The sequence below is a fragment of the Lemur catta genome, chromosome 17, assembly GCF_020740605.2.
Source record: "Lemur catta isolate mLemCat1 chromosome 17, mLemCat1.pri, whole genome shotgun sequence".
Lineage (NCBI taxonomy): Eukaryota > Metazoa > Chordata > Mammalia > Primates > Lemuridae > Lemur > Lemur catta.
This window is the reverse complement of record NC_059144.1, coordinates 21792932-21806883: the sequence shown is the minus strand read 5'-3', so window position 1 is coordinate 21806883 and position 13952 is coordinate 21792932. Positions and strand designations below refer to the sequence as shown.

General features: G+C 53.1%; 1 protein-coding gene across 7 annotated transcripts in view; it reads left to right on the top strand.

Annotated features, from left to right (window-relative positions):
* The window catches only part of DLGAP4 (DLG associated protein 4), a 126664-nt gene that overhangs the window by 65603 nt on the left and 47109 nt on the right, over nucleotides 1-13952 (top strand). The window contains exon 1 of one of the 7 annotated variants that reach the window (XM_045528655.1): nucleotides 3226-3393. The exons of 3 other annotated variants lie outside the window; for them this stretch is intronic. Coding sequence is in view for 1 of the 4 variants with exons in the window: in XM_045528654.1 (XP_045384610.1) it covers nucleotides 4405-4435 (31 nt within the window). In the remaining 3 variants the exon portion in view is untranslated. Of the gene's footprint in view, nucleotides 1-3225; nucleotides 3394-3600; nucleotides 4436-7896; nucleotides 8199-13665; nucleotides 13928-13952 lie in introns of those variants that run through there. 3 more of the 7 variants (XM_045528654.1, XM_045528657.1, XM_045528656.1) reach the window with 3 other exon arrangements.

Genomic DNA, 13952 nt, shown 5'->3' with positions numbered 1-13952 from the left:
CAACCCCCAGAACTCTCCTAGTTTCTTCTCTGATTCACCTCCCACGTATACACAGGAAGGGAGGCTGACAAAATTCCAGTAAGCAGTCAACCCTGCCCTGCAGTCAACCTTGAAGCCTGAGCCTACCCCCAGGCTCCCCAATCTCTGGTAATTCCATTGCAGGCTCCTGTCAGCTCAGCCTATCCAATCCCCACAGAGCCAGGGCTAAGAGGAACCTCAGAGACCATCATGTCCAGAGATTGCAAATAGACTTCAATTCATGTGTCATCTCTGATCCCTGGAGCTCAGGACTGAGACTGAGTTAAGCAGAGAAGTGTGCCACCATCAACTGGCAATGTCTGCTGTGGCCAGGATAGTTACACACATCTGCCATTCCTGATTTAACCCAGTTACCCCAACACACACACAAACACACACGTGTGCGTGAGATATTTCACAAAGAAACTTCAGCCTAGAGAAGATGAGTGTCAAGGTCACCTGGCTAGTAGGTCAGGGAGCTGTTTGCCACCTGAGTCTGCCTGGCTTCAAAGCCTTGAGTTCTCCATTGTCCTCTGTGTGGGGGAGCCATCCAAGGTCCTGGTAAAGAGGTATAGTATGTTACAGGAGTTTCAGGAAGAATCATCTAGCAACACGGGCAGGATGGGTTAGAGGCTGGGAGGCCACTCACAGGCTGGTGCAGTGGTCCAGGCAAGGGACAGTGAGGTCTGGGCAGGGGCCATGGAGTCCGGGAGTGATGGGAGGATCCAGGAGGCCTTTTCAGAATGAGTGATGAGAAGCCAAAATTTCCTACTGCGGAAATGGGCACCTCTCTGCAGAGGACACTGGCAGAAGACAAGCTTCCTCTCTGGCCTCCACCAAGCCCCTGGACTAGGACATTCTGATTAATTGAGTGCCTACTGTGTGCAGAGTACATGGATCATCTTCCAATCCTGTTTTTAGGCAGACCCACTGAGCCTTCTGGGAGAAGTAGTAACCAGGACTGAAGACTGGTAGACAGGCCTCCAATGCCAGGATTGAGACTCTTGGACAAGACAGGAACATTGCTTATACTTTCAGAGGGTAGAGAAGTCACCCCTAAAGAAGAGAGACTAATGTGCTTAAATAGAACCGTGGAGACCCTATTGCATGGTGGTTAAGGACATAAGCCTTGCAATCAGCCATCTTTCATCGATAGATGCTAATTTATCAATTACTATGGGCCAGGTTGTGCTGGGGAAGAGGGTACCTGGTATACTGGGGAGGCAGAGAGGACAGGGAGGGGAGGGTTGGGCCTGGCCACAGGCCACGGGATGGACTTTGTCTTTCGGTCTGAGTGAGGGGAATCACTGGGGCATTGGAGCAGAGGGGTGATGTGATCTGATTTACATTATAAAAGAAACACTAAGGCTGCTGTGTGTAGCCTTGATTGAGGGGCAAGAAGTGGGTGATGCGGTAATGCCAGGTGGTGGCTTACACAGGGCACAGCAGGGGAGGTTGTTACAACTAGCCAGATCCTGGGTGTTTTGAAAGTGGGGTCAACACGATCCCTTGGTGGATTGGGTGTAGGGTGTGAAGCAGGGAGAACAGTCAAAGGAGCGATGATGAGAAGTGATTGTTATGCAGCCAGGTCAAGTGGGGAGAGCCCTTATTCCCCTAACTGCCAGTTCTGGCCACCTGGGACAGGTGACTATATGGAAAGTTGGGAAAGAGGAGCTGCTATACATCCCCCCCCCCGAGGGGAAGCCTTGGGGTGTAGGCTGGGGATTGGGGCAGTCTGAGTCCTGCCTATTCCCCAGCTCAGCCTGGGCTCCAGCCAACTCTGCTTTGCAGGGATTCCAGCCAGACTGGGGCCCCTTGGGTTAAGGACTCGGTACATGGTAGGTGCTCCATAAATATGGGACCCTGTAACATCATTGTCAGAAGGGACCCCTAGCCCAAGGGTCTCAAATTTGGTAAAATACAAACTCTGATTGAGCCCCCTGAATTCTAGCCCAGGAATTTGCTTTTCAGTCAGTGCCCCCAGTAACTTCGATTCAGAATGTCAACCATGGTCCACAGTTTGAGAACTCCTGCCTTGGTCCAGGTAACAGATGGGGCTGGTGAGTCCCAGAGAGGGAAAGGGACTTGTTCAAGGTCACACAAGGAGTATACTATTGAATTTGGGACAGTGGCGGTGGGATAATGAGATCTCATCCTGTGCTGCCTTGGGTTGTCAGGGCCCATGGTGAATGTACCTTGTTTTTTCCTAAGTAAATCAATTTAAAGTTAAACATTAAGTGAACAGCACAGGTGTAGCATAGTGACCGAGAGTAGGGTGCAGTAAACTACGACTTTCACGTGCTTACTTGGCAGTGCCTGGCATCACAATGTCTTGATAACCCTCAGCTGCTTTGTTTTTATACCTTAATGCAAAAGCCAGGACAATTATATTGGAAACACTGTTATCTCCTTCAGTCCTCACGACGTTGTCATATGAGATGTCAAAGATACTTTTCTCCATTTTATTTTTGGGAAAACAGATGCAGGGAGAAGGGAAGGGACTTGCCGAGGCCACCCAGGAGTTGGGTCTGTGGATTCCTGTAGCGGCCTGGAGAGGTGCGGTCCGCGAGGAAGCGGCAGGACCGGGATTGAGTGCGGGGAACCGGGAGGGGAGGCCATGTGAAGGCAGCACCTAGTGCCAACCCCGCTGGGGCTAGGCACTCTGCCCTCCCGGACACCGTGGGTGTACTTGTTTTATTTAATATTTTACTGAAGAGGAAATGAAGGCTCGGAGGCTGAACGAGCATCTCGTCCAAGGCCACACAGGCCTCGGGAGGCTGAGCGGGGCTGGAGCCGGATCTCCAGGACTCTGGGCGGGCACAGCAAAGTAGGACGGAGTGGGGGGAACTAGAAACACCTAGGACGTGCAGCCCATAGGACTAGAGGACCAATCCGACTATGCAGGAGTGAGAAGGCCACCTCACGCTGCTTTCTCCGAACCTCAGTTTCCCCGGTTGCAGCGAGGTGTCGCCGGCGTAAACTGGTGCGAACTCGCGCCCCGTCCGCCTCCCGCAAGGAGCATGCGTCGCGTTCCAGCTGGAACCGGTTTGGCGCGACGGTTCGAGGGGCGGAGCCCCCCGCGCTCGGGCATGCGCGTGCTGACGTGGGCGCGCGCTCCCGTCCTGGGCCGGTCTGTCCGGGCGTGGGCTGGGCTGAGCGGCCCCCGCGCCTGCGCACCAGCCCGGCTGCGCGCGCTGGGCCACGTGCCGAGCTGGCTGCGCGCGCCCCGGCCCGGCCTGGGAGTCCCGGGCGACGCGCGCGTGGCTGACGCGGGGGGCGGGGCGGGGCGGGGCAGGCGCGGGGCTTTAACCCGAAGGCCCCGCCCCTCGGGCGTACAAAACCGGAGCCTCGGGCCGGGCCGCGTGAGGGAGGAGGGTGAGTGCCCGCCGCTGGCTGCAGCTGCCGCCAGTCCGTCCGTCACTCCGTCCGTCTGTCCGGTCCACGTCGTCGCCGCCGCCGCCTCCTCAGCCCGGACGCCCGGGGCCCGCCCAGCGCCGCCCGGAGCAGCCGCGGCCCCGCTTGGAGACGGGCGCCGCCCCCGCCCGGCCCTGCCCTGCCCCACCCCCGCCCTCCTCCCCGTCCGTCCGTCCGTCCGTCCGTCCGCTCGCCCGCGCTTCCGTCCTCCTGTCCGGCTGCCAGCCCTCCGGCCCGTGTCCCCGCTCCGCCCGCTTTGTCGCTCCCTGGCTCGCTGTCTCTTTGTCTCTGCCCTCGCGCTCCCCCACAGCCCCTCCCTCGCTCCCGGATCTCGGGTCCCCTCAAAGCGGCCCTCTCGCTCCTCGGAGCCTCCCTTTCTGGGCGCCCCAGTTCTTCGGGGCCCCCCCTCAGAGCGCCCCCAGATCTTTGGGGGCCTCCTTCAGAACACCCTCCGCTCTTCCCCAGGGCTCCCACTGAGCTTCCCGCACATCCTTTGGGGGTCCGCCCTTCTGTACCCCAAATCCCTGGGGTCTGCCCTCCTCTGAGCCCTCATTCCCTCAGGGTTTTTTCTCGTCTGGATGCCCCCCATTCGGCCGGGACCTCCTAGATCCCTTGGGGTCTCTCTCCTTGCTCCCTGACTTCGAGAGCCCTTCCCTGCCTTCCTTTGGTTTGTCCCCTGTCGCTGTCTCTCCTTGTTTTCTCTCAAGTCTGCGAGCACCCCCACTTCTCTGGATCGGGGTCCCCAGCTTTGCACCCCCTGCCTCTCTGTGCCCCGACATCTGTCTGAGTGGTCTCACCACTCTGTTGTCTCTTGCGCTGAAGACCCCCCCAGCCTGCTTCTTTGCACGGGGCTTTTGGCCCCCTTGCTTTTCTGCCCCAGCTCCCTGTCTCCCCTTCTCTCTGCTCCCGTGTCTCCCTCTCCCTTTTTCTGGCTTTGCCGGGTCTCTGGGTCTCTGACCCCATCCGGCCCTCATGGCTTTGTGTCTGGAGCTCTTGAAGCAATGTGAGTGGTGGGGTGTCTGGGTCGGGCCGGAGTCGCCCGCAGGCTGGCCGCGGCCAAGGCTCCGTGGGTTGGCGCTGGGGCAAAGGCTGGCGCTGGGGCCAGGGGGCTCTGGAGCCTCCTACAAAGGGGGGCCAGGAGGGCGGGGCCAGGCTCCCTGGCTAAGGAGGGAATCGGGGGCCTTCCTGCTCTGAGGCTTCTGCTTTAGTTGCTTGAGTGTGTGAAGGGCGCTGCAGGCTGGGCATCCCTGCCCGGTTGGCCCTGCATGGCCTGGCACTTTGTGATCGCTTGTGGGCAGGCCGGGGCTATTTTGGAGCCGGCAGGATGTGATATCACTTGGACATTTATTTAGACCCGGCTCGGGGTGGGGGCTGCATTCTTGCCGGCTTGAGTAATGAAATTTTGCAGGGGGGTGCGGCCTTCTAGGCAGCTGGGCTATGGGTTTTGTTGCCAGAACTTTGTATGCCCTCAGAATGGGCAGGTGAACGGGGGTCTCTGCTGCCTCGGTCTTGCTGAGACTTGATTCAGGATGAGCAGGCAGAGGAATTACTCTTAATCTGGCCACCCTTGAGTATTGGGTTTGGCAATCTAATACCTCTGGGGCCTTGGTTCTGCCAGCTTCAAGGTGTGTAACCTTGAGTGAGACCCTCTACCTTTCCAAACCTCAGTTTCTCCATCTGTAAAAAGGGGAATAGCTGAGCTGGCCTCACAGGGTTGTCATGAAGATCAAAGGAAACATCTGTAGACATGCTTTGTGAACTGTCAGCCTGTCTTTAAACTGAGTGGGGGGGGGGGGATAATGCCAGAGCTGGGACAGGGGTCAGGCCCAGGACTCCACAGTCCAGGGTTCTTTAGCCTCCACTCCATTGTCACCTGGTTATTCAGAAATACACCTGCCTTTCCAATAGAGCAGGGAGACAGCTGTTCCTTATTTATGCCCAATTCCTGGTTGCTTTTTGTCAGTTTGTAAAGATAGGTGGGTGTGCCAGCAGGATGTCTGTGCTGGGGACTGTTGGATTTTCCATGTTTCATCACATTGTTGTTTAAGGGTGGGCCGTGCTTGGACAGTGGCATTTGGGAATAAAGTCAGTCCGTTTGTAGTTGTGAGCCCTGGCTGCTTTTCATGCTTCCCCTGTAGAGTAGGAGAACAAAGGCCACAGCCGAGAGATCCTCCACAGAGAGCTAGGGTCTGCTGTAGGGAATGAGATCAGCTGTCATAGCTCCCTTATAGATGAGGAGATGAAGCCCAGAAGAGCCAGAGACCTGCAGAGGGTAGAGCCAGGACTCTTGGGTCCTTTTCCATGACACTGCCCTGAAGAAGTCACTGTCATGCTGGTGTCACCTGCCTTTGGTGTATGATGACAATTTCTAACATCCTTTGACCTTTTACTGTGTGCCCTCTGCTCATGTGGACTACTTGCAGTGGGGAGGAGTAGGGGCTTGGTCCCTGGCCTAGATGTGAGGGGTTCGGGGTTCTGGCCCTCACATCTCACCCACTTTCATTTGGGCTTCAGCTTCCTAATCTATAAAATAGGAGTAACAATCCTTGTCCTGAGACTGATTCTGAAAGCAAGGAATCCCTAAAGAAATTCTGTGAGGCAGAATGCCAAGGTTCTGTTTTTGGCTCCGAAGCTAAGATGCCGTGTGACTTCAGACAGGTGTCCTTCTCTCCCTGAGTCTTTATTTTTCCTTCTGAAAAATGAGGAAGTTGGATGTCATGGTCTCTTAGGTCCTTCCAGCTCTGACATTTGAGGATTCTTAGATAACTCAAAGTCTACGTATTTGTACCTGCATCTCATTTAACCTTTTAAAAACATGCCTGATCACAGAATAAGAGGGATAATGTGCTGAAATCTGCCAAATGTGTGCTGATAATGTGCCGTGGGGTTTCATAGGAGAGATGTCTTGTCTAGGAAAAGGGATCAGAAAGGCTTGCGGGAGGAGGTGGTGTTTGAGCAGAGTCTCCATACCAGGCATGGTCTGCCCCTTATGCAGACTGTTTCAGAGAATAGAAATCATGTGGGTTTTAGAGGCACAAACACCTGGTTTTAATCAATCTCCATCATTCACCGTCTTTGTAATCTTGGGCAAGCTACTTACTTTCTTTGAGCTTCAGTTTCCTCATCTGGACTCAAGAATCTTACTGCAGGCTTGTAGTGAGGATTAAATGAGATTATATATATGTTTAAAAACCTGGTACACAGGAGGCACTTAACAAATGTGAACTTTCTGCTCCCCAAAATATCTGGGTTACTTTTCTCTTTATGGAAACAAGACAGAGGCCCAGCCTCTCCCCCTGCCCCATGTGGTTGGTGTTCAGGTAATAAGGAAGGTACCTCGGGCTATCCTAATTATAATAGGAGTGATCCTCTAATCTCTCACAGGCTGGGTGAGGCATTGTGTAATCTGCCAAGCTTTTTCCTGACTATTGTTCCTCACTACAGTCCTGGGAGGAAGTCAATAGTCAGCAGAGTTCTCCCTGTTTCACAGGTGAATGAAGAATAGGGGGCCCAGAAAGGGACTGGGACCTGCTGAGGGCCCCACAGCACAGCAGTGTCAGGCAGGCTTGGAGCTCAGGCCTCTTGACTTTTCTTCTTCATAGCCCACAGCTTGCCACCAAGTTTATTTCTTCTGTCTGGTAGCCTATCCCCTTAGGCCACCTTCTCCGGGTCTGGCATCTGTTCTGCAAGCAGAGTTTGCTTGACATTTCGCCGTCTTTGAGCTCATCTCAAATTGAAAGGAGGCTATCTTGAGGCTGATTGGGGACTGAGTCACCACCTCCCTAGCTTTCTCATCCTGAGCAGCAACCAGACACACCCACAGGGCCACTGCTGGAGACCCACTGGTTATAGATGCCACACTTTGACAGACTTCTCCCTTAGAAGCTCACATGGGCTTGGGGATGTTTCTCCTTGGGCTCTTGGGGGAAGGCTGCATTGGTGGCTCTCTATGTATTTATCACTCCCCAGGGCTCCCCTAGCCACATTGAGAAGTTCTTGCCTATCCTTTCCTGCTGCAAGCCTTTATTTGTGCTGTACCCTCCCCTTATACTGCCCTCTCTTCCCCTAGAGGCCCACACTGTCAAATGCCACCTCCCCCGAGAAGTCTCTCATTGCTGGCTCTGGAGTCCAAGTGGAAATTTAGTCCTAGGTCCATGCAGTTGCTTAAAGTGTGACCCTGGAAGGTCACTTTACCTCTCTGTGCCTCAGTTTCCTCATGTACAAAATTCAGATTCCTTGCCTTTATGAAGTTCTGGTTTCTGAGCTCCATGCCCCAAAATTCTCATTTGGCAGGTCTGGGGACAGGAATTAACTTTTTAAACCAACCCTCTAGAGCTGTGGTCCCCAACCCCCAGGCCGTGGCCCAGTACTGGTCCGTGGACTGTTAGGAACCAGGCCGTACATCACTATCACTGCCTGAGCTCCACCGCCCCTCCCCTTCCCCCATCTGGAAAAATTGTCTTGCGTGAAACCGGTCCCTGGTGCCAAAAAGGTTGGGGAGGCGGTGTGTGTATGCTGCTCTAGGGTATTCTGGTGCTGAGAGCCTGTCAGGTGCACTCTGGGAAAAGCCAAACTGCAAGTATCCTGGGTTTGTATGACAGCCTGGCTTATCCCTGCTGTGTGACCTTGACCAGCTTTCCGTGCCTCAGTTTTCTTCCCTGTCAGATTGGGATGGAAATACCCGCCTCGCAGGTTGCTGCAAGGATGAGAACTCCTGTAACGAAGTCCCCTCAAGAAATGGCCATCATCACCATCATCAGTTTTGGGTAGGATTGGTTGTTTTCAGGAGCAAGTCACCCTCCCTGCTACTTAGCCCTGGCAGCAGACACTGTCAGATCAGACCCAGCTTGGGTGAGGGCTGTGGAATCGAACACCTGAGCAGGAGTGAAATCCAGTCGTCAACAGGATTTTAATGAGGTTGATGAGGTGTGTGGTGTGAATACCTCTCAGGTTCCAGATTTCCCATTCCTGACTGGCTGCCTTTCCTCACTCAGCCTGTGCTGGAATTAGCTATGTTCCTCACTCACCCATTCTTAGAAACCAAGATTACCTTAAAGACAAATAAAATCCAAATTCTAGAGCTAAAAGATGATTGTTTCCTGTTTCACAGTGCAAAAGCAGACCCAGGGACAGGGAGGGCTCCCAGAGCAAGACCCTGCCAAGGCCAGGCTAGAGCCGCAGCCCCGCCTCCCCACCCCAACTCCGTCATTTCTGTCCATTGCTGGCCTGGATTGCCGACTGGAGGGAGAACTGGAGCACTAAGGTCTGGTTTGGCCAGTGAACAGTTTCCTCACAGGACAAGAGCAAGAGAAGTGGTCCCAAATGGTCCGGAGATAGACTCAGCTCAGCCTGCAGCTGAATTGGGCTTAGAAAGCACTTTCTTACCCGGCTTGCCCTCCCAGCCCCGGGCTAGGCTCAGAGAGGATGGGAAAGAACAGACACACAGGCCTCTGCCCCTGGGAATTTATGGTCTGATGAGGGAGACAAGGCCTACAATTATGAGAGACTGTGTGACAGTCTGTAATTAAGTGTCTGCTGAGGAAAAGCATTGTCTGAGAAGGAAGAAGTGAGCATGAGCTAGAGGAAACAAGAGCCCTTTGAAGGGAGCTGGACCCGCAGAGGCGGGGGGTGGGGCTGATGTTTAGGGAATGGTCTGTTCAAAAGCAGAGGTGGGTGGGGGGCTGGAAGGTAAGTGTACGTTTAGGGAAACAGCAAGTATGCTAGTTTTGCTGATGCTGCTGATGCTTAGGCGCTCTGGCAGGAAAATCTGGGAGGGGCCAGGAGGTTGTAGGCAGTGTTGAACATCAGCTGAAAAGCAGAGGCATTGGGGAGCCATGGAAGGTTTTAGAGCAGAGGTAGCACAACTGGAGGACTTTTTCAAGAAGATGAATCAGGCTGGGTGAATTGGAATGAACAAAAATGACAACAGGGAGGAGGCTTTGCAAGCATCCAGATGAGACAACAGGGCGAGGTTTGGGTGGGGCCCACAGGAGTGGGAAGAGCCAGTTGGGGTAGCAGAGGACGCTGTGCTCCCTCAGGAGAGCGCAGCTGGGGCCCAGATGGGCCAGAAGGAAAGATGTTGAGTGTTGCTGGTTTGGGGCAGGAAGTAGCAGTCTGAGCACATTCATTGTACACCTGCTGTTTGCCAGGCTCTGTGCCAGGGGTTCCACAAGCACTCTTATGAAATCCGCACAAGAAGCCAGAGGCAGGTGTATGTACCATTCCCGTTTTACCGATAAGGAAAATGTGGCTCAGACCCGAGGCTGACTGTCTCTAAACCCTGGCTCTTCCCACAGTTCAGCTCTGCTTCTTGGAAAGGGAACTCCTGCTGTTAGGGTCCCAGGGATCTGTGAAGCCTTCTTGCCCCTTCACTTAGGGGCACACAAATATATCCTTGAAGCCCACAAACCCTGCTTTCTGAAGATCCTGAAAGTCAGGGTGCCAGCTTAGAATTTCTTCCAGATGGAAGAATCAAAGGAGCTAAGGACCTTCACACCAGCAATTTTACACACCAAGCTGTGAGAAGTCCCCAGAGTTGTGCCACATGTATGTCCAGTCCAACAGTGGGCACATCCATGGCTGGGCCCATTGGAATTTTCAGCCAGCCCCAACCAGAGAAGGTGTTCCCTGACCCAGCCAGAGGAATCGGTCACCCACAAAGGCAAGAAGGGACTTGTCTTCTTGTCCTAAGGTGCTTAGCATGGGAGAGCCAGGTAATAGAGCCCAGGACCTATTTCTCAGGGAGCAGCCACTGGGCAGAGGGAGTCGGGAGAGGACCAGTACTTAAAAAGTGGCTACAGGGTGTATAGCCAGGAAATTGATGGCTTGGCCCAGGTCTCCCAGCCAGTCATGCTCTTCTCTTCTGTATGCAGCTCATGCTCCCCTCACCCTACTCCCCCTTCGCTCCAGCGACACCCCCAGCATCCATTGCCAGTCTGCCTTGTCAGATACTCCTGGAGCCCAGCTGCATGCAGAGTACTGTAACTGTAACCATGTAACCAAAATCTGGACAAAGGTTTTGAAGAGGGATTTTTGTGCTACTTTGGAACAGAGACAGCCTGAGAAATACCATTTGGACACTGGCGCAGTGAACTAGAGTGACCTGTGCTGTCCCTTTCAATTGTAGAAATGCATTTGATCACCAATTTACCAGGTGCTTTCTTGTAAATTTGCTCATTGTCATATATTTCATTTCTTTTTGTTTTTAGCACGTTGGATTCTGGATCTTTAATATTTCTTTAGTCTGTTTTGATTTGCAAAGCACTTTTACGAACATTGTGTCAGTAGATCTTTATACAACCCCGGGAGGTATTATTATTCTTGTCCTCATTTTTCCAGAAGAAGAAACCAAGGCTCAGAGACAGAAAGTGACTTGACCAAGGTCACTCTGGCTGAGCTGCTCATTTATCCCACATATTTATTAAGTGCTGCTGCGTCCCAGGCTGTGAGCTGGCTCAGAGGATACACTGACAGGCAGAGCAGCCTTAGAGACTTAGTTCTGACCTCCCAGAGTCCACAGCATCACCAAGGTCTAGCCAGGACTCCTCCACCCTGGGCTCTTTCCACTGCAGACCCCTGTAGCTTGGGTCTGTGGCTTAGACTTCTATAGCCTGTGAACCCTCAGCCTGGAGCATCAGGGTGTAAGGCAAGCCACGGTGCAAGTCTTTGTGAACTGAAGTTAAAAGTGACAAAAGAGGTCTTCAGTAATGACTGTATTAACAAGGTGAGGAAGAGCATCTCAGCAGAAGGCCATCTGCTCCTTCTCCCTGGGGGAATGTCGCCCAAGGGCTGCTTTACCTAAGATCCTAGCTTGAATTTTCTGCAGGCTCCAAATATTTGATTACAGTCTGCACAGGTGTGGAGCCCTATGGCCATGTGCTGAGCTGGGGACCCTCTCTGCCTCCTTTTATATTAAATGAGATGAAATAAAGGCAGATCCTAGGATAGCAGGTCTGGAAAGGACTCTGGCCCAGCCCCCTCATTTCCTATGAGTAGGAACCAAACCCAGGAGGGAAGGGACTTACCAGGATCCTATATTGAGAGAGGCATTCCTTTCCCTTCCCCTCTCTTACCAGCCTGACATAACTTCCCCAGTCCTGGTGGGAACCCTTTCTTCCCAGCTGTCCATGTTCAACGTTCAAAGCCACTTTCAAATCCTTCCTATGCCTAAAGGCCGAGTTTTTCCTCAGAATGTCCCCTGACACTCCTCTCCTCACCCCAGAGCCCTACAGTGTCCAGGCTGCCTCAGTCTGCTCTCAAAGGCTGAGTGCCTGTTCTGCAAGGCTAGACCAGCAGCCTTGAGGAGACTTCAAAACCCTGCTACCTGAGTCCTGCCTCCCCCCCCCCCCTGCCCCCAAGGAGTCTGGTGCCTGAGATCTGGGGGAAAGGCATCTCTGGGTGCATTTTGCTGGAGTTACTTTCTGTGTGGAGAAATTATTTTTTAATTGAAAAATAAATACAGTATACGGTTAAAAATTTCAAACTCTGCAAAAAAAAAAAAGTACCCAGTGAAAAATTAGTCTCTCTCCCACCCAGACATCTAGATAACCACTGTGACCACTCTTGCGGTTTCTTTCCAGAAATATCCTGCATATGTGGGCAGCTGTTGTCAGTAACATCCTTTTTTATTACACAAACAGCAGCATATTCTCTACCTCTTTTCTGTACCTTGCCTTTTTCATGCAAGTCTCCCTGTGTTGTAGGTTATTCTCTGTGGGCACACAAGGTGTTTGGCCTCCTTTCTCCATGAGCCTGTGGCTTTCCATCAGTGGGGTAGACCACCAGTTGTTTGTCCTCTACTCGAGGACGGTTAGGTTGTTCCTGGTACTGCTGCTGTAAACAATGCTGCAGTGGACACCTTTCCCACCATGTCTGTATGTGTGTGTGCATGTGTAGCTGTAGAAGTCATTCCTGCAAGTGGAATTACTGTTTCCAAGAGACTGTGCACTTAAAATCTTGTCAAATATTTTTGAATTGGCTTCTCTTTAGTTCTGAAAATATATATTTTTTAAAAGTACCCCATCCTATCCCCAGATTCAAATTCATTTCCTTGGTTAAGAAACCACTATTTTAATCACAGTTTTACAGATGGGGCAAGGTCCCGAGAGGGGAAGGGGTTAGCCTGTGTTAGTCAGCAGTCCTCAGCCAAGGTGGCTCTTCAAAGCAAGGTGCAGATGGGAGGAAGTGAGGAATGGAGGGAAGAGCTCGGCTGGAGGGGTGGCAGGAGCAGAGCCAAGATTGGTGGGAGAGGGGACTTTGTTACAGGTAACTTGGGACCTGTTTGTGACTTGGGCTCCAGGGAGAGGCGTTCTCCCCTCCCCCTCGGAGTCCTGTGTCATGAGCTTCTCTGGTTGTGCTGCATCTGCCTGGCAACGGCTGGGCCAGTGAGCTCATTCAAATATTTACTGAGCTCCTGAATCTCAGTGCTGGCTTGGCCACTGTGTCCCTGCCCTGCCCTGAGCCTCAGTTGTCCTCGTCTGAATGGTTGGGAGGCTCATTCCTGCCTTTCACAGGCTATTGGGAAGATTTGGTAAACCAGCCAGTGAGAAGACATCGTAAAACAGTCTTAGCATGGGCATGCAGGGGTCAGCAAAGAGTCTGAAGTTGGGACCAGCCTTCAGTGGGCTGCTGTCAGTCTTGCAGGTGGCCTGGTCAGCCCTCAGGCTGCAAATTTTAGGGCAGCTGTTGCTGGATGTCTCCTCTTGCTGTGCCAAGACAGGGTCAAGATTGTGCTTAGGGTCTTCCTGAATTTGCTTTGCCCCAGGTTGCTGGGACCTCCAGGGCCCATGCAGGATAAAGGAGCTCAGCTGGCAGATGGGGGAGAGGTAGTTGGAGAGATCAGGAGGGTGTCTATCCTGCTGCCAGAGTTCTACCTCCTCCCCTAAGCCAGCACGATGGCCTTTTGGGGCCCCTATGGGTCATCTCTGCAGCTCCTTTTCAGCCCCTAGTGGTGGCAAGAGTGAGGAAGGGGAAGTTCTATTGTTTTTTTTTCTAGTTTAAAATGTCAGTTTAAAATCACTAGCCTAGTTCCTCCCGTTTTATCAGTGGGAGCACAGGTCTGGAGAAGTTGAGGGCCCCCTACCAAGTTTCCCAGTGAGCCAGCAGTCGTACTGGGATTTGAAGCCAGGTGTTCAGTTCTCCCAGTCCTTAGCTCTCTCCGCCTTCCCCATATCGTCCCAGTCTTTAGTTTCACTTTGGGGTTAAAAACCAAAGTGAAAGAAAAAAGGCAAAGCAGGAAGCAACTGCTTCAGATGCAGCCCAGGCTGGGGGACTCTGAGGGACTCCGCTGGACTCACTAAGAGGGGAGCAGGCGTCTTCCCTACCCTCTCGCACCCTTGTTCTGGAGGCCTGGGTGCGGTCCTGCAGGGAGAGGCGCCAGGCCACAGACAGGCGGTGGCGTCCTGGCTTGGCTGGCCGCTGTCTGGGAGACTGCCAGTAGGATGGGCTCCCTGGTGAAGTCAGCCTCACCCGGGCGCGGTCACAGCCCGGGCCCCAGGTAGGCCTTTTAAACTGCTGGTCCT